The 20,551-nt window shown below is 36.5% G+C and overlaps 2 protein-coding genes across 14 annotated transcripts; one reads left to right on the top strand and one right to left on the bottom strand.

Moving 5' to 3' along the window:
- Nucleotides 1-356: 356 nt before the first annotated feature.
- LOC110873606 lies at nucleotides 357-13,801 on the bottom strand. 11 transcript variants are annotated; one of them, XR_002555298.2, is made up of 6 exons: nucleotides 13,381-13,697; nucleotides 3,306-3,404; nucleotides 2,899-3,109; nucleotides 2,406-2,674; nucleotides 2,252-2,306; nucleotides 357-655 (listed from the first exon to the last, which is right to left on the bottom strand). XR_002555298.2 is itself a non-coding variant. In XM_022122560.2 (6 exons), exons 2-5 carry the CDS (start codon nucleotides 13,516-13,518, stop codon nucleotides 2,496-2,498), a joined length of 627 nt encoding a protein of 208 aa, XP_021978252.1. In that variant the 5' UTR covers nucleotides 13,519-13,623; nucleotides 13,724-13,801; the 3' UTR covers nucleotides 693-1,872; nucleotides 2,252-2,495. The 11 variants fall into 11 exon arrangements, 8 of the variants coding, with proteins under 8 accessions (XP_021978252.1, XP_021978254.1, XP_021978253.1 ...); XR_004864070.1 differs by lacking the exon at nucleotides 357-655 and adding exons at nucleotides 682-1,872; nucleotides 6,556-6,789 and having other exon boundaries at nucleotides 2,252-2,674; nucleotides 13,381-13,702; XM_022122560.2 differs by lacking the exon at nucleotides 357-655 and adding exons at nucleotides 693-1,872; nucleotides 13,724-13,801 and having other exon boundaries at nucleotides 2,252-2,674; nucleotides 13,381-13,623.
- A 2,958-nt stretch (nucleotides 13,802-16,759) lies between these two features.
- LOC110871425 lies at nucleotides 16,760-20,313 on the top strand. Of its 3 annotated transcripts, none has more exons than XM_022120189.1 (5): nucleotides 16,760-16,978; nucleotides 17,407-17,535; nucleotides 18,030-18,559; nucleotides 19,218-19,502; nucleotides 19,638-20,313. In XM_022120189.1, exons 4-5 carry the CDS (start codon nucleotides 19,223-19,225, stop codon nucleotides 20,300-20,302), a joined length of 945 nt encoding a protein of 314 aa, XP_021975881.1. In that variant the 5' UTR covers nucleotides 16,760-16,978; nucleotides 17,407-17,535; nucleotides 18,030-18,559; nucleotides 19,218-19,222; the 3' UTR covers nucleotides 20,303-20,313. The 3 variants fall into 3 exon arrangements, with proteins under 3 accessions (XP_021975881.1, XP_021975880.1, XP_021975879.1); XM_022120188.1 differs by having other exon boundaries at nucleotides 17,401-17,535; XM_022120187.1 differs by having other exon boundaries at nucleotides 17,381-17,535.
- The last annotated feature ends 238 nt before the right edge of the window (nucleotides 20,314-20,551 follow it).

The following is a 20,551-nucleotide window of genomic DNA, read 5'->3' as shown; positions in this document are numbered from 1 at the left end:
TAGGGAATTATAATACCCATGTATTAGAAAACCTGACCCAGACCCTACCCAAACCCTGGTATCAGTGGCGGAACTAGAACATCAACTCAGGGGTATCCCCCAATTTTTTTTTATCATGCAATCATACAATATTAAAAAAACATGCCGCCCAATTGCCCAAATCAATAATCATTCAATTTTGGGCTATTATTTACTTATTTGGGCTTAGCAAATGTGTATTATTTACTTATTTGGGCTTACCTAATGTGTTATTATTTACTTATTTGGGCTTACCAACATCTTATTATTTTGTAAAAAAAAATTTGAGGGGTGTCCTCGTACTTGTTCAGGGGTGTCCTATGTATAAAAATCGAAAAAAATAAAAAAATTAACACTACTAGTAAAAACTTGAGCCGTAGCCCGGGCTACGCCCCACATAACTAAAGATCCGCCCCTGCCTGGTATATAGGGTATACATTCTTGGTATAAAACCCGGACCCGACCTGGGTATTCTCAAAAGCCGATTTTGTAGATCCCAATCGTACCCGAACCCGGCCGGAACTGGGTTTTCAAAAAACCCGATTTGTGCACCACTGGTTCCAACTTCCAAGCCACAACTTTTCAGATTCATTAATCTTTAGTTGCATTATCATCCATGTTCAGCCGGTTCCCTGATCTGTGAGATAACATGTTCATTTTCATTCCTTCTAAATTGTAATCGTATGAATGATGAAAGAAAAACCAACCAAAATGTTTTATTCAAGAAATTCCCAATTAAATTAAAATCCTTCTAGTTTCCTCCTCTTCTTTTGGCCAACCGTTGAAACCACATAATTTTTTTTTATTGTTTTCGGGTTGTAAAAATCCCGACTAGGCGTCGATTAATCCTCCAATACTCGCCGATTAATCTCGATTCATTTCCAATTAATTATAATTAATTGCGATTATATCCGATTAATCCCTGGTTAATCCCGATTAATCGCTAGTCCCCACCCCACCGGCCGACTAGCGATTTCTACAACCACGGTTTTTGATTAAAAATGGTAAACTAAACCGTACGGTACGGTTTGAATATATCCAATCCAAACCGACCGGCCCAAAAAATTACCACTAATGCTGCTACTAACCCATTGGCCTATACTAATTGAGTTGTTGTCACCAATATATGTTATAAGGGTGGAGGGTATGATTCAATATCTAATGCCATTTCAACTTCACCCCCCCTTCCTTCACTCCCTATTTTCTACTCAAACACTAGGAATGATTTAAACACTCCTCAATTAAAAAATAAATAAAAATTGATTGGTTGGTTGTCTCTCTCCTCTCTCCTCTCATCAGTGACTATACACCGAATGATCAACTCCCTACTCACCGATTTTTTACCGGCGAACAATCACCGATCGGTGATATCGACCCCCCTAACTGAATTGTTGTGTGTGTTTTCAGCTTTTTATGCAACCTGATTTGTTTGTAGTTTATTCCAATCAGCCAAAAAATTCAGTTTACATTGTTTTTTTCTTATATAAAATTCTAATAAACAATGTAAGGTGAAAACAAGATTTTGTAACATGTTTTCATACAAGAGCCACGAACCAAAATTCAGATTTGGGTATGATTCTTCTTAATCCTATATATAAACCAAAGTCGATCATGTTATCTAACTCATATCCATAATCGTTCTGATCAGAAACTAAGTCACATCAATACTTGGTTGTTATATATACGCCTCATGCAAATGCAGAAAAACCAAAAAAACCCGCTCCTACCTTTGGCGTGAAAACCAGCTTTAAGATTGTAAATTTATTGGCAAAACAACGGCTAAACCTGTGAGAGCGCGTTGCACAACGACTTGTACGCGCTTGCACAAAGTTTGAATTTCTCTTCGGCCATTGCCTGCACAAACAAGGTTCATTATGCATGTACAGGCTTGAACCATATCTTAGTCAAATTTGCAGTTCCAAGAGTCGACTTTTAACCTCATGCGTTATGATTTGACTTTTATGGTAGAGACTAGCCTTTACTTTTCAACAAATGTATCCTTTTTAACTGTTATTGATTTGTTGAAAACGCAGCAGCATTGTTTTGGTGCGAAAGGACCAATAAAGAACAGGTTAGAGATGGGTCCCGCCCCTTACCTGTCATGTACCCGTGGGTTATGTGGTAAAACGTAAAACATTACCCATTGGGATGCCCATTACCCGATCTTAAACTCACCTCAAAAACCGACTTGAAGTAAAAAAATATTAAATACAAATTATAAGTAGAAACTAACCTGTGATGGACCTTGATGTTTATCAGGGTGCCACTTCAGAGCGGAAAGGCGAAAACTGAAACAGGAAAGATAGACATCACAGGTTATACGAGCGAATTACCAAACTAAGTATTTATAATAGAGTTAGATCATTATTATTAATGAATTAATGGACCGTTTGTCGGCAAACCAAGTGCCACTCTATCGGAATGTGAACCAACAACATAGGAATCATCATCTTCTGAGGACTCATCATCATCATCACTCACAGTCCTCCATTTATTTCTGGTATTTGAATACTTGCATCCAGATTTTTTACTTTGTGAAAAAGACTCTTCCCACGACTTAAAAGACCAAAAATACCGTCGATTTCCAAATGTTGCCTGGAAATGCTTCTCAGGATCATCAAATTCTTCAAAAGTGTGTTTGCTCTTTTCCACTTATCTTTACATGCGTATAATTCAAAACAGCATGTTAATATTTATTTTGTCAAATGTGATTACAAAACTAAATTATATTAATAATGACTACAGAACTCTTCTGCGTTTGATTAGGGTGACGTTCGACTTATTGGACCCTATGAGACTCAGTAGCATACATAGGTTGGATTTGATAGCATTGACTCTAAAATAATATAAGGAGAAAAGGCGTCAAGTCATGTATATTACTTTTCTTTCTTTTTTGATGAGCTTTACTTTCCCTTCTGTTTCTGTTTTCTGTTGGATCGTCATCCCATCTTCGAGCATACGGGTCTCTTCTGTTTTTGTGTTCTGTTCGATCACCATCCCACCATCTTCGAGCTGACGGGTCCCTTCTGTTTTTGTGTTCTGTTGGATCGTCATCCCAACTTTTTTTCCATCGCTTTTTCAAATATTCACCCTAGGTTATTAAAAAAACGAAGAAAACACTCAAATCAAAACTTCAGACCAGGTGCTTGAATCATGATTAAAAAAAATAATCAAACTAACATATGTTAGATAAGGGTGACGCGTTTTTGTATGCATAAAATGTTTTGTTAACTGTGATGAAGTATAAAACGAAGGCCTGGATTGAAACAAGAGAAGTGAAAGACTACCGCAAGTGTAAATTTGGAGCTCCCACTTCCGAAGTAGATATCGTTCAAAGCTTTCTTTGCATCAGCACGTTTTTGCCGAGTTTTGTATCTAATAAATGTCTGCCAGAAAAAAAATTATTAGCATTTATACCGCCCATTAAACAGGAATTATTATATTGAAAAAATGAATTATTTATCTTCTTCTCACTCTTCTCGTATTAATGTGGCTTCTGAATAGAACCTCCCCTATATATATAGGGGATGGTTTAAATGAAAACCACTTTTATTGTGAAAACTCGAAAACTAATTAAAAAAAGCCTAAAAAACACACAAATTATTATTTTTTTTTCAATTTTTTTTATAAAAATCGCTGGTTTTTATATATAAAAAAAACTTTTTTTCAAAAAAAAAAAATTGTGTAGTGCACATGTGTTGTGTAGTACACATACACACGTGTAGTATTACACATGTTTACTACACAAATTTTTTTTTTTGAATTTTTTTTATATAAAAAAACCTGCGAATTTTGGTTTGCAAAAAAAAAAATAAAAAAAAAAATTTTGTATGTTTTTTTGGCTTTTTTTAATTAGTTTTCGAGTTTTCACAATAAAAAGTGGTTTTCATTTGAACCTTTCCCTATATGTATATATATATATATATATATATAGGTAGGTAGGTAGGTAGGTAGATAGAGGTTACTGTAAAAAAGACCTAAAGTGTAAGAAAGGTAAAAAGAATCTCAGCCATTAGATCATTCCATATCAATTTCTTTAGATCAAGGTCATAATTGTAATTCTACCAATAATTCTAATTAAGGATTAAATTTATGTAACCGATTTTAGTTAGTTATTTTAGGGAATCCGAATTTTGAATCTTTTATCAGTATACATAAATATTACATAACTAACAACAATTCATCTTTCATCCAAACATCTACGATTCAAGAACACTAGTTCGTAATTCTGCATGGAGAACGACGATCCAGGTAATATCATTATGTTGCTTTTTCGTTTATCATGTAACGGTAATTAATATTCGTCAAAGCAAAGCTTCAATTTTCAATCATCTGTTATGTCGGTTATGTTCATATTTTTGGTTGTTTACAATCTGATTTAGTTTTCTGATCACATGTGTTTGACAGTTTGATGTCACAGTGTATGGTGTTTTTTTTGCATGGATGATGTTCATTTAGTATACGAGTTTATTTAATGACACAACGTGTAATCCTTTCAGGGTGTTTTATATGTACATAGTGTTTTTTGATGTATACTATTGAAGTTGGAGGGTTTTTTTTATAACAGTTGTTTATTTTGCTATAGTTGATTAGTTGCTTGTGGTGTTTTTTGGTCTGTTTCAATCTGATTTAGTTTTTCTGATGAACATGTGTTTTGACAATTTGATGTTTCAGTGTATGGTGTTTTTTGCATGGGTGATGTTCCTTTAGCATACGAATTTTTTTAATGACACCACGTGCAATCCTTTCAGGGTGTTTTTATATGTACATGGTGTTTTTGATGTATACTATTGAAGTTGGAGGGTGTTTTTTTATAACAGTTGATGATGAACTATAGTTGATTAGTTGTTTGTGGTGTTATGTTGTACATATTATGTTGTGGTGTTTTTTGGTTGTTTACAATCTGATTTAGTTTTCTGATGAACATGTGTTTGGCAGTGACAGTGTATGGTGTTTTTTTTTGCATGGATGATGTTCCTTACAGGGTGTTTTATATGTACATGGTGTTTTTGATATATACTATTGAAGTTGGAGGGTGTTTTTATAGCAGTTGTTGATTTGCTATAGTTGATTAGTTGCTTGTGGTGTTATTTTGTACATATTATGTTGTGGTGTTTTTTTTTTTTGCACATCTTTACTGTTGAATCCTTCAATTTAATTTTTTCGTAGGCTTTCAAACTTATCAGCCGCTTGGGCAACTACATCTGTCTCCAAACTCCGGTAAGAGGACTTATTTACCTGAGGTAGATGACTCGCTTAAGCCGAAGGATAAGATGACGTTTGATACGGTGAATAATGCATTATGCATTCCTCTTTTATCAGAGATATGCAATGGCTTCAGGCTTCACTGCCAGGAAGTCTTCTCAATACACGCCTCATGGTGTTATAAAATCTAAATGGTTCGTTTGCTCAAAGGAGGGAACTAAACCTTTTAAGGCGATCGATACATCTAAGAAATTGACACCTCAAATAATGGGTCAAAGAGGAAATCTATTCGACGTGTTCCTTCTATAAGGATGGGTTGCGAAGCACGTATGTGTGTAAAGTTAAACGCTTCGAATCTATACGAGGTATATTCTTTCAAGGAGACCCATAATCACTATTTTGTTGCTGAGGACGATAGGCATTTACTTCCCGCTAACCGAGGTATGAACTATATGCAAGAGCAAGCCGTTAACGCGTTGAGTGCCTTGAATATTGGACTGGTCAAAGCGTTTAATACCATGAGGACACTATACGGTGGGTTTGACAAGGTTGGGGCAACCAAAAACGATTTTAAAAATTATAAGCGAGACCTGAACAGGTATATATCTGAGTTTAACGCTGATATGATGATTAAACGGCTATTGAGGAAGAAAGAGTACATGCCAAACTTTTCAATGGAGTATATAACCACAGAAGATGGTGTTTTAAGGGCGTTGTTTTGGGCCGACGAAGATGCCAAAAGGAATTTTTCGGTGTTTGGTGACGTTTCATTTGATGCGACATATCGTCGTAACAAGTAAGTTTGTTAATTATCATCCTTATTTCGATTTGTACAGCTCCTTTGTTTAGTATAAATCATTTAGTTGTATGGTGTTTTTAATCCGTATTTGTTGTTTAGGTACAGGATGATGTTTGTTCCATTTACTGGTATTGACAACCACAATCGTAATGTTACTCTTGGTGCCGCTATAATAGGCAACGAAACGGAATAAACTTATAGTTGGTTGCTTAAGGTGTTTCGTGAAGCATTTGGGCGTGCCCCTCCGGTGATTTTCACTGACCAAGACCCAGCCATGAAGAAGGCTATTGAAGATACACAGACTGAGAGTAGACATAGGCTATGCATGTGGCACATCATGGACAAGCTTACTGCTAAGGTGTTTACTTATTCGTCCTTTTAAGCTTTTTTTTTTTTTTATATTTTTACATTCTTTTCTGGTGATTATTGTGTTATATGTTGTTCAATGGTGTTTTAGGTTGGTGCTACAATCTGCAATAGTACAGATTTCAAAAAGGGGTTGTGTGCCATTGTGTGGACCGATTCAATTCTACCTGAGAAGTTTGAAAGTGATTGGGCTACCATAATGAATGATCTTAACTTGGTTGATCATGAGTCGCTGCAGTCAGTTTATCAAACCAGGGATACTTGGATACCGGCTTATTATCGCGAGGAGTTCATGTCCGGGCTTATGCGTACCTCATCTCGTTCAGAGAGTGAGAACCATTTCTTTGGACTGTTTTGTAACCCGGAGTGTACTCTTGTCGAATTTCTCGGGCATTTTGATTCTGCAATTGAAGCTTAGAGACATGAGCACAGGAAGAACGACCATGACACAAGAAACACGAACGCTGACATATGGGCCGTAGACTTTGTTATGGAGGATCAAGCGGCCAGTATATACACACGCACTATATTTTTTAACCAGCAGCTAGAAATACAAAATGGATTACACAGATGTGCTATCGGAAAGTGGGAAACGATGGGTGACTTCGTTAACTTTTTTGTGAAGGACTGGGAATAACCATGCACTACTTTCTTCGAGGTATATACAGAGAATTAAATATCTAAGTTTAAATATAATCTCCTTGAGTTTACACATGTTTTGTAGTGTTATGTAGCACTTGTCGATTTACGATTACATATGGTGTTATGGTATAGTTTTTGGTGTGTGTATGTTGTCATGTATGTAACAAAATTCTAATTTTTAATGGTGTTTTATAGGTTATGATGCGGGAGGACGACATGACTGTGTACTGTACATGCAAAAGATTCGAACAGTTTGGGTTGTTGTGCTCACACATCTTACGACGTTGGACTCGGGAGGCTGTTCCCAATACACTACATAAACACAATATAAAGGTCCAGTTCAGATTCATACCATACGTTTCCTACGACACAAAATATACATCGAGCCAGTGTATCTTCAGACTTATCACGTCCGTTTCTCAACGAGACAGTGCGCTCGACGTACGGTGACCGCAGTGCATCTGGAAAAATGATTGTTCGTTTTGGCCTTGGTAATCCACCTCGCTGATCAGGCTGCGTTACGTCGTTACATTCTTCATCTGTTACAACGTCGGCCAGCCTTGTTGACAAGTTCACCGCTTCAATTACTGAAACGTTGAATCTTGTCTCTGGTGTCTTTTCACTTTGTACCCCTTCAACAACTCTATCCACCTCTGCGACCGACAACGTCAGTGGTGAAAATGGAGAAGTGTACTGTGTTATACCATCTTTATTTTGCACGTTCGCAGGAGTGTTATCTCCGACTAACGATACACTAGCTTTTTGCAGATCAATGGGTTCAGCTGCTTCAGCCACATCTTCTTCAGCTTCAACGTTTTTATTTCCCTTTTCCACATCATCACCCTCCTTTTCTTTCTCATCTTCAACTATAAGGTGCTTTTTGATTATTTCCTTCCACTCTATTGCTTTCCGTTTCAACAGATCACTCTCGGAGAACATCACACATGATTCTGTTAAAGTGTTATAGATTTTGTTCACGCATATCTCAAATTCTGTAAACAGGTTATCCAACAAATTTGACCGAACCTGTACGAAACCCCGGTTTATAACATATCAACAGAAATAACATATAGTATCAAATCTTGTACGAATCATAATATGTTTACCAGCTCAAAATCGCCGTCAGATGTTCCTGATGGTGATGGGGTGTTCACGTACTGTGAGACCATCGGAATACGGCATTCGCCATCCGCACCTACAAAGATTGTTCAAAACATCATCATCGACAAGTTCAACAATATGTGAACTGTGTGATGAAGGTATCTTCTTTATCGCAATTCCGTATGCAATCTGCGACAATAAGTTTCAAAAGATTTGTAAATAGAGCTTGTTGAGAAGAAGAAAGTGAACAAAAGGAAAGATGTTGTTGTCCAAGAGTTCAGAAATCAGTTTGAGCATACGGATACCAAGCGATTGTCGCCGTTGCAGCTGATGAATTACATATTAGATATGCATGATCACGGAAGGCTGTTTGTCGTGAACTTCTTGATTCTCTACTTTTCACTCCTAGGTGAAACCACGATGAACAATACGGTGAACATGCGATACATTTCATGTATACAGCCGCACGTGGATATCAAAAGCTTCAACTGGTGTTCGTACATGGTCTCGTGTCTTAACAGAACGAAAACGGCATGGCATGGTGGTGAGGATGCTTTCAGAGGACCAATGTTGTTACTGGCGGTAAATTGATTGTATTTAACATCTAGTATTACAAAATTATTGAGTAACATCTTTAGTTAAATAACTGATAAGCTACCATAGATTACTGAATAAGACCATGGATAACTTAAATAAAACCATAGCTTACTGAATAAGACAATGGATAACTTAAATAAAACCAAAGCTTAGCTTACTGAATAACACCATAGATAATTAAATAACACTAGTATTACAGTTATATATGGTGTTATTCAGTTACCTATGGTGTTATTCAGTAAGCTATGGTGTTATTTAAGTTATCCATGGTCTTATTCAGTAATCTATGGTAGCTTATCAGTTATTTAACTAAAGATGTTACTCAATAATTTTGTAATACTAGATGTTAAATACGACCAATTTACCGCCAGTAACAACATTGGTCCTCTGAAAGCATCCTCACCACCATGCCATGTCGTTTTCGTTCTGTTAAGACACGAGACCATGTACGAACACCAGTTGAAGCTTTTGATATCCACGTTCGGCTGTATACATGAAATGTATCCTATGCAGTTAATGCGGAAAAATATCGGATATCGGTCAAGGACCGATATTTGAGATATCGGTTATCGCGGTGGGATATCGGTGGGATATCGGTAATTTATAATATAATGTATAAATATATATATATATATATATAGAACCTATATAGTATATGTATATTAATATCTAGAACCTATACAATATATGTATACAACATCTTTATGCACTAACTTATAAAAGTCTAGGGTTAATTTTAATAAATCTGTAACTAGAGGATGAAATTGTAATTCAGTTAAAAGAAAAGGTGTGTAAACAAGAAAAACAATGAATTAATTTTTATAACCCTACTAAAATTGTAATCAGCCGTCACCTAAAAAAACCCTAAACTAAAGCAGCCGTCCTCCTCATGTCTACTCCCTTGTTCGCTCCTCCATCTTCTAAACCTAAAAAACAAACAGGCGACACAGATCTTCTTTCATTCTACCGTCTATGATTCAGCAAGGAAGGTAAGGTTCGATCAGCACGTAAGCTTCGATTCAACAACTTCGATTAGTCACCATTTCTTCTCTATCACGATTGAATTCTCTATCACCAGCGATTTATGTGACTATAATTGGGCCTGTCGATATTATCGGTGAGATGACCGATATCAGAAATACAAAATATCGGCGATATATCGGTATATATCACCGATATTATCGCCACCGATATTATTACCGATTTTTCATACCGATATGCCAGCCAAGGTCCGATAACCGATATATCGGTGAGATATCACCGAGATATCGCCGAGATTGACTGCATAGAATGTATCGCACGTTCACCGTATTGTTCGTCGTGGTTTCACCTAGGATTGAGAAGTAGAGAATCAAGAAGTTCACGACAAACAACCTTCCGTGATCATGCATATCTAATATGTAATTCATCAGCTGCAACGGCGACAATCGCTTGGTATCCGTATGCTCAAACTGATTTCTGAACTCTTGGACAACAACATCTTTCCTTTTGTTCGCTTTCTTCTTCTCAACAAGATCTGTTTACAAATCTTTTGAAACTTATTGCAAAAAAAATTGTCGCAGATTGCATACGGAATTGCGATAAAGAAGATACCGTCATCACATAGTTCACTTATTGTTGAACTTGTCGATGATGATGTTTTGAACAATCTTGAATGGGATATGGAGAGGATGCACGCGGAACAACAGGAGAAAAAGAAGAAGACGAGGGAAGAGGAAAAAAACAAACGAGCCGACGATGTTGAATGTGGTGAAAAACCAATCAAAAAGCAAAAAACAACACGGAAAAAGGAAATGGAAACGGCGAAGCTGATTGATGAAGGAACAGTACGTGAACACTCCATCACCATCAGGAACATCTAACGGCGATTTTGAGCTGGTAAACATATTATGATTCGTATTAGATTTGATACTATATGTTATTTCTGTTGATATGTTATTAAACCGGGGTTTTGTACAGGTTCGGTCAAATTTGTTGGATAACTTGTTTACATAATTTGAGATATGCGTGAACAAAATCAATAACACTTTAACAGAATCATGTGTGATGTTCCCCGAGAGTGATCTGTTGAAACGGAAAGCAATAGAGTGGAAGGAAATAATCAGAAAGCACCTTATAGTTGAAGATGAGAAAGAAAAAAAGGGTGATGATGTGGAAAAGGGAAATAAAAATGTTGAAGCTGAAGAAGATGATGTGGCTGAAGCAGCTGAACCCATTGATCTGCAAAAAGGTAGTGTATCGTTAGTCGGAGATAACACTCCTGCGAACGTGCAAAATAAAGATGATATAACACAGTACACACTTCTCCCTTTTCACCAATGACGTCGTCGTTTATCGCAGAGGTGGATAGAGTTGTTGAAGGGGTACGAAGTGAAACGACACCAGAGACAAGATTCAACGTTTCGGGAATTGAAGCAGTGAACTTGTCAACAAGGTTGGCCGACGTTGCAACGGATGAAGAACATAACGACATAACGCAGCCTGATCAGCGAGGTGGATCACCAAGGCCGAAACGAACAATCATTCTTCCGGATGCACTGCGGTCATCGTACGTCGAGCGCGCTGTCTCGTTGAGAAACGGACGTTATAAGTCTGAAGACACACTGGCTCGATGTATATTTTGTGTCGTAGGAAACGTATGGTATGAATCTAAACTGGACCTTTATATTGTGTTTATGTAGTGTATTGGGAACAGCCTCCCGAGTCCAACATCGTAAGATGTGTGAGCACAACAAACATTTGTATTTACATAAGTGAAACCTTTTACTTTTACAGAAACAACACAAGGAAATAGTAAGCATACATAAATACACAGGCTGCTTATATAATAAAAAAATCAACAAATAATAGAGAAGGCGACATAAAATATTAAGGTTGAAGACTAAACGTTATGTAATTGATGCAATGCAACAGGTTAATCCGATGGATTAAGTTCCATCCATTAGTGATCAACTTGAATCAATGATTGAATGCAAAATTCAGCCATGAATGTTTCAATGTAAAAAAAAAACGAGATAGAAAGAAAGAAGGGACTGGTGAAGTTAGTTTATTTCCATCTGGTATTTCCAGTTTTCCACAATTCTAATAACGCTGATAAAGGGAAAATGAGATTGACAATTAAAAAAATGACAACCAAGTCATCTTACTAGGGTCCTCACTAAAGTAGGAATACTTCCAAGATGTCGACGCTTAAGTTGTATGAGATTCTCTTATAAAGTTACAACAATGGAACTCATATCCAACTCCCTGCTTATACAAGCCTATAATTTTAAAAGTAGATTGTTGACTGAACACGGGTGAGAAAGAAGTTCATAGCAATATGTATGTGAATGCCCAATTGCTTCCCATTCTTATAGTTTCTAGTGACTAAAAGGTTTATTTGATCTTCAATCAAAGCAAAATCAAATATGGTGTTTTTGTCCTTTAGTAAAAAGCGACACGTTCAACTAACATGTTTCATAAAAAACGACATGTTCAACTAACATGTTTCATTATTCTAACTTACGTTGTTAAACAATTGTCAAACCTGTATCTTTTAGAGCTCCGCCTCTTCACATTTCAATGATTGGGTCAGTAGAGGAAATAGCAAAAATATAGATTGTTGTTGGGATTTAAATTTCCAGTTTATTAATAACTACATCTCGCATGTGTGATGTGTGTGCCTTCGCCTATCGCCTCAGAGCGCCTCGCACTTTTAAACACAGGTCCTTAACTAACAAAAAGCATCGCAATTTGAAACTAGTATATCATCTCCTATTCCTTTGACTACATATTTTTTTCTTGAACATTAGTACCTAAACCAAGCACAAACATGAAATGGCAAGTCTTAAAAGACACATGCATAAACAATCATACAATCTTGGTTTATAAAGGCATGAGACACTCCGAGGCCTTTAGGTCCCAAAAGATGCATATTGAGCTTATATGACACTCCGAGGCCTTTAGGTCCCAAAAGATGCATATTGAGCTTATATAACATACTAAAGCTTAAACAACACAAAGGTAATCTCTAGTATCTACCCCATACAAAACGGCACCATCTGAGTTCAAAAAACAGAACTTTCAACCTACAATCACCTATATGCTCATTGTTTTCATTAAAAAAAAGAGTAAATTACGATTTTGGCCCCTGTGGTTATATCACTTTTACCCTTTTAGCTCAAAAAGGAATCTTTTAACATCTAAGCCCCCAACGTCTTTTTTTCTAACCCTTTTGGCCTCTAAAAGTAAATGGATGGGGTTAGTGTTAAGGGCCAAAATGGTTATAGAAAAAGACGTCGGGGGCTCAGATGTAAAAAGATTCCTTTTGGACTAAAAGGGTAAAAGTAATATAACCACAAGGGCTAAAAAAAATCGTAGTTTACTCTTAGAAAAAATTGAATCTATTGATTTCATTCCATAAAATCCCACTACTATAGCAATACCCAATGCTATAATAAACATTTGAAAGAAGCATTTTAGTTGGAAAATCAAATGCATAACAGCCTGAATATCAAATGGAAGTATGGAACCCATTAGACCTGAAAGTTGCAAACTTTTTTTGACAGTTAAATATAAGGGCATAACAAATTAAGAATGTTGTAAACCAATTAATGAAGCTTTCACAAGAGGGAAAAAGAATTAGAGAAGTTATGATGGGAAAACTGACTGACCGGCGTGTTGAAGCATTTGTTCTTGGAGGATGTAGGGGTGGATCGAAAATAAGCCAGAAAAGATGATGAAATAAAAGGAGTTGTTGATTGAATGTGGTGAAAGTTGTGTAGATTGCACTTGGGTACTACAATTTGCATTCTGTTTGGGGAAATCTTGTCGGTCGGAGCAAATCAACGGCAGAGTATGCCTCCCACCCTCAAAAATTAATCAGTTTTCTGATCATCCAAAACTTGAAATCATCACTACTTAACACAAATGCATCAAAAAAAACAAAACGAAGAACGATTCAATCAGTGTTGATAGATTAGAGAGAGAGAGAGAGAGAGAGAAAGAAGGGTTTACCTTAACGTAATGATTGTGATTGATGAAGATAGAAGTTAGGGTTTTTGATTGCAAGAGAGTATTCATGCGAAAAAAAACTTTATAGAGTAACCTACAATTTTACTCGGCACTCTGACCCTTCTAACGAAATAATTACAACTTTACCCCTAACATTGGCGTTATGTCGCACATTTACCCTCGGCGTCAATTATGTTAACAGATCTGTTAACTTTAATATGAAATGACTATCTTACCCTTTAATATTACCCCTCAACGTTCTTGTTATGTAGCATAATTACCCCTCACTGGTAAATTACTAAATTGTCCTCGCATAATTACCCCTATACTTTAAGTTAGGAAACAATATTACCCCCTGCAACTTCCAAAACCCTTCCCGCCAAAAAAATTTGACCACCCAAAGTTAACTACATATGGAAGTTCACAAGAAATCTGATATAAACTTAATAAACACTTGTATACTCAAAATCAGAAACCTATGAGCATTACAATGTATTATAAACATTATAAACACTTGTATTCAAACCTATTCATGTATAACCACCTATAACTACCAACTTCTAGGTATTCAAACCTGTTCATGTATAACCACCTATAGCTGAATCAGAAACCTATAAGCATTATCAACACTTGTATTCAAACCTGTTCATGTATAACCACCTATAACTACCAACTATCATTTGTTATACCTGGTGCAGCATTCAGAACATGTTTGGCTGCAGCATTCAGAAATCAAAATCAGAACATACCTGGCTGGAGCATTCAGAACATACCTGGCTTCACAAAATCAAAATCAGAAACATTACAAGAAATCTGCAGCATTCAGACATTTGGCTGCATACTCAAAATCAAAATTAAAATCAAACCTGTTCTATGTTTCCATGTATTCAGTTTAAACACATACCTGTTGATCAAGCATATATAACTTGGGGCTGTTATGAGTATTACACATACCTGCTGATCAAGCATACCTGCTAACTCACAATCAAACATACCTGTTCTATGTTTCCATGTATTCAGTTTCCATGTTAACAATCAGTACAAACAAGCATACATGTTGATCAGTTTCATACCTGCTGATCAGTTTCATCACCCCGATTACAATTATATCCCTCAACTAATTCCTTATGCTAACAATCAGTTTCATACCTGCTGATCATTTATAACCACCTATCAGTCCCTTCTCTTATGAGTTATGACTATTACAATCTGTCCAAACAATAACCTGCTGATCAAGCATATATAACTAACTCACAATAGACATTCAAAAATAAGCATACCCAAGCTATCAGTCCCTTCCCTTATAACTAACTCACAATAGACATTCAAAAACAATCTGTCCAAACAATAACCTGTTGATCAAGCATATATAACCGCCTATCAGTCCCTTCCCTTATAACTCACAATAGACATTCATTCCAATAGACATTCAACAGTAAAAAACAATAGACATTAAAAAAACAAGAATACCATGCAATAGGCATTCAACAGTAGTTAAATAAGGATCATTGTTAAAGATCATTAGTCCTACATTGTCATAACCAAGGATCATGATATATACATAAAATGCATGTTTAACTTAACTTAACCTACATATTACACAAAACATCCCAATATATTACAGTTCAACTACGCAACCATTTCCTGCTGAGGGGGAAACTGGAAGTGCAGGAAAGGGCGGCCTCGCATTTTGACAACCAAGGAAACCACAATCGGTCCTAGTCAAACACGAATCCTCATGTCCACTACAAACACAGAAAGATCCATGTTCAATAACCCCTGTTTTTTAACCTGGCATTACTTGTTCAGTAACCACAATCACAATACTTGTTCGATTTTACCTGACAAGTGCGAGAACAGGGAGGATCGCCGGTGGACAGGTGGATTGACGGTGGACAGGGGCATCGCCGGTGGTGTAGTCGCCGTTAATGGCTCTGCTGGTGCATTGTGTCCTCTGATTCGCTCATTCTCCGGTGGACAAGCTTAGGAAGGATCGCCGGTGGGTGTGGTCGCCATTGATGAGGAAGAAGGAGTGGGGGGAGTGTGATCGATAAGCTTAGGGGGTAAGATTGAAGTTAGAAGTAATAGTACAGGGGTAATAGTATTATATAAGGTAATATTAAGGTAAAATTACATTTCTACCCTCTGACCCCCTTTGACCGTTTAAAGATAACCAGGGAATATGACGTCGGGGGGTAAATGTGCGACATAACACCAACGTTGGGGGGTAAAATTGCAATTATTTCATTAGAGGGGGTCAGAGTGCCAATTGGCCTAAACCACAGGGGGTAAAATTGCAGTTTACTCAACTTTATAACATGCGTCTTAGATGGGAACAAACCAAACCTGATGCTGGTTTGTTTGTAGCAAATGTGCGCACATCGAGTTAGGGGTGCTCAGTGTCACGATCCGCCTAAGACCGGACGGTATGGGGCTCGTCCCCAGGCCCATCCCCTTGCCGCCGCCCCAGCCTTGCCACCCCCTTGCTCTGTCGCCGTCCAGGTGCGTCCTCTTCGTCCGCTCACAGCCGCCCAAGCTGGGCCTCACCCCCTCACACACACCTATACATACATACATACACATATATAAAGGGGTTCATCCCCCACCCCCTAGGTTCATCCCCTTTAGGCCCATCCTCACCCCCGCTTACGTGGCGGTCTAGGTGGCGGCCCATCCTTGGAGGACTACCCTCCTCCATACCTTCTAGTCTGAATACACAAATTTCTTCGCGAGTTCTGGAAGGTTCCGGAACACTAAAGATGCGTCTAGGGCTGCCCGGAAGTTTCCGGAACCGCCTACAAGTTGCTGGAACATCTTGGCATCATGGAAGACTCTAGATCAGCCAAGAACACTCTAGAATGGCCATCAAAACACTTAGAAGTCATGGATATTTTGAAGGAACTCTCTGGAATTCAGCTTATAAATATCCTAGATATTTGTATGGAATTCTCTAGTTATGAATTCTCTAGAACTAGTATGAACTGGTATAAATAGGTGATGAAGGTCTCATTTTGAGATCACCCACATAACCCCTCATAACTCATTCATAACCCAACTTATTGTAAACATTTTGTACTTGTAACTTTGTTCAAGTAATACATAACCATTATTGTTGTAGTATTGCACTACAAAATCATAATTGTGATCCTCACAAACAAAGACTTCTGCTGCTATACATAATCAAACTCATCCAAAAGGCTGAACTTAGAAGTATTCCAAGTGCCGCATGAGGGTTCAAGAATAACTCCGTGACATTGGGTTAGCTTTTTGAAACAATTTATTGATTTATTGGTTTTTGAAAAAAACCAATAAATCAAAATAATGTTTGGATAAGTAAAAAAACTTTTTGAAACAACTTTTTATATAAAGTGGAAAAGTTATTTTGAAAAGCTAGGAAACATTGACTTTTTGAAACTCCTTTTAACTTTTCATTAAATATTATCTTATCCCACCTAATAAGCTCATCAAAACACTTTTTTAAAACAACTTATTAACTTATTAACTTTTCCCACCTCATAAGCTCATCCAAACACTTTTTTTAAAAACTCCTTTTGGATAAGTCATAAGTCTTTTTTGTCAAAAAGTCCCCTTAAGTTAAATAAGAAATCCCAAACACCCCCTTAGATGGGAATAAACCTGATGTCATTGTTGTTTTTGAAGATGTTGTCGTTTTGCTGAAGCACCAGGGTCGTTGTTTGGATCTTGGACAAATTGAAGGGTACCTGTTTGGATCTTGGACAAATCGAAAGGTCAAAACCCAGATTGTAGGGGCTCTGGCATCATACGAAGTTGGATCCAGCCACAATCATACCAAGGTAAATTCTCGAATCATTTTTTATGCTTATTTTGTTGTGTTTATTTATGCTTATTTTGTTGTGTTTTTTTTTTTTTTTTGTGTGTGTTGTTAGGTTGAAAGTAGAACATTATGTTGAAGTGTGCAAAAAGTTTCATGCTTTTGTATCTTTAGTGCTAAATTGTCAAAACAATGAACCAGTGCTTATCGAAACAATCGGTTTATATGAAAGTTTTTGAAGTTTAAATCAAGTTCTTGTAATCGTGTCGAGTTTTAGTCGGATATTTTGTTAATTTTTCGTATTTGGATTTTTAAGATTATGTTTAACCATTTTTTTACATAGGATGGATAAGAAAACATCATGGCTTGTTTAATTATGTAATTGTGTCAAGTTTTGTCGAGGTTATTTGATATTTGAGTCGGATATTGGTTTTTTACATTGGGGGTTTAGAGGTTTTACATAAGGTTTTGGTTGGTTTACATTGGGTTTTTTTAGGTTTACATTGGGTTTTTCAGGTTGCACGTTAGCGTTGGACATTTTTTCCAGACGAAAATCATGAAGATCAAGATCAAGGAGTGAAGACATTTTATTTTATATATGTCATGTTTCTCTGCATAAAAAACATGATGTCAAATTTACGATAGTGTAAATATTTGAAGAGTAATACATATATATATATATATATATATATATATATGGAGAAGATCATGCGAGAACTGGCTATTATTGTGAGAACTGCGAGAACCAAGTGTGAACGCAACAATACTCAAACTACAAGGGCTGGAATATAAAATAAGATATTTTCAGATAATCATTCATCATATCCATTCAAAATTGGTACTATTCACTCATGTCCGACGCCGCCTGTCGCCTCCGTCTCCGCCACCACGATTCCGACCACCGATCGAAGATTCCGACAATGTATCTTTAATTCCGGTCACATTCGCAACACCTCAACTAATTAATTCATGTATTACGACAATTCATCAAATTTCTGCAAACCCTAACATTCTTACAGCATATTCGTCATTTCTCAGCTTACAAGGTAATGTATATGTCTTCAAAATGCGCATCTAATTGTGTAATTTAACACCTTCTTTTCAACAATCTCAACTTTATAATCAAATTCATAATCGATATGTTCTATATGCCTGATTAACACATCCGTCTGTTTCATCATTAACTTGTATACATTTTATTTACAACTGTTTGTTTACTAATAATTAACTGTAATAACTCAATTAATCACCATCGAATTGTACAATTCTATCAAATGCCCCATCAATCCCGAATTTAAATATATGTATGTTTGACCTGTGTTATATAATTTACATTTTACAACATATCTTTCTGCAAATGTTTGTTCACTAAGATCTGTATACATATTCACAAATTAAATGTTTTATTTTCTGTTAATACATACATTTACATTTACACTTGTTTCATAAACATTAAACTGATTTGTTAACATTTAACTATTACTTTATTTTATTTACTACATATGCACATATGCATATACATTACTTTTTGCATCTATGTTACTTCTAATACGATCACATCTGTTTACACACATTTACAAATGTTACACTGTTTGTCATTCTACCTATTGTTACATCATAATATTTTTTTTTATATACTTTCATACATAATATACAACATGTGATCAATATAATAACAACAAATGTTACTCACATTAATTGCAGAAATCATGGCATCATCTGATTCGTCTTCAGTAAACGCCCCAATCAATATTATTAGAAATGATCAACATTGTCCAACACCAATGCAATCTGAAAAAGGGTTAATTCCTATAATTGATTCATCTTGTGCTGTTGCATCTATCGACCCCATATATGACATTGTGACAGATGCTAATTTTGAAATCCCGTATAACACACAGTCATATTCTGATTCTGGATCGTCTTCTTATGTGTCAACTTCATCAAATACACCACAACAACTACAATTCCTACATAAAGAACAGAAAGGTATTACATTACTCCATCATCATTTGTTTAAAAACAATTTACATATTGACTATTCATACATTAGGTTACAACATAATTCTGTCATTCTTTTATAATATGCATTATGAACCTTATATTCATTTACTCATTCAACAGGTACATTTATAAGTTCAGTTTATTCGTCCCCCGATGGTACCAAATTTTGGACTCCCGACGTTGACATCCAATACATGCCATCAATTGGAAGTGTCTTCCAACACTGGGATGATGCTATCATGATGTATAAACAATACGCTTCAAAGGCTGGATTTTCTGTCCGTATTAGCACTTTGAAATCAAAGCCAGACCCATCCAATCCTAGCATAAGAATTCCTACACATCGGTATCTTTTATGTTCAAAAAATGGCAAGCCAAAACATAACACTTTCGATTCTTCACTACCACCTACAAACAACAAACGACGTAGCCGATACACCGTCTCTAATTGTGGTGCATGTGCCCGTTTTCGATATTTGGAAACAACAAGACAATTTCAATTATATAGTATTGTTGAGCAACATAATCATTGCGTGATCAGTAATGAAAATGCCGATCTTCTCAGACAAAATAGACAAGTAACTTTTGAAGATCAACAATTTATACATCGGGTCGGGTTAAACAAAATTGGGCCAAGCATTGCCCACAATATTCAAGTTTCCTTAAAAGGTGGACCACAAAATGTGCAGGGTACTACAGTGGGTTTTAAAAATGTAAGTAGAGACTTTCGATTATTTGTAGGTCCCCCGGAGGTTGAGGTTAAACCTTATCCTTGTTATGTTTAACACACTAGCAAGTGCGGAATCCAAGCTAGAATGCAAACCGGTAGTTTATATGAGAACACAAGCTACAAAGAGAAAGGTAGACACACGAGATATCAAAGTTTTCTCTTGTATTTCAGTGGACACGGTTACAGCCCTTGACCAAACTGAAAATACGCTCTCTACAAGACTAATTTCACTCACACTCTCTCTCACTCTGAAGTGAACACATTACATGAGTATATATACCCATCACAGCTCGTCTGGCCGAAG

Source organism: Helianthus annuus, chromosome 8 (assembly GCF_002127325.2).
Source record: "Helianthus annuus cultivar XRQ/B chromosome 8, HanXRQr2.0-SUNRISE, whole genome shotgun sequence".
NCBI lineage: Eukaryota > Viridiplantae > Streptophyta > Magnoliopsida > Asterales > Asteraceae > Helianthus > Helianthus annuus.
This window is presented reverse-complemented; position numbering and strand designations above follow the sequence as displayed.

Bases quoted from the DNA above. Each gene is read 5' to 3' on its own strand.
- LOC110873606 (XM_035975855.1), bottom strand. From the start codon at position 8,199: ATGGTCTCACAGTACGTGAACACCCCATCACCATCAGGAACATCTGAC. The intron at 8,057-8,136 runs GTAAACATATTA...GGTTTCGTACAG, and splicing joins CTGACGGCGATTTTGAGCTG to GTTCGGTCAAATTTGTTGGA.
- LOC110871425 (XM_022120189.1), top strand. From the start codon at position 19,223: ATGGCATCATCTGATTCGTCTTCAGTAAACGCCCCAATCAATATTATT. The intron at 19,503-19,637 runs GTATTACATTAC...CTCATTCAACAG, and splicing joins CCTACATAAAGAACAGAAAG to GTACATTTATAAGTTCAGTT.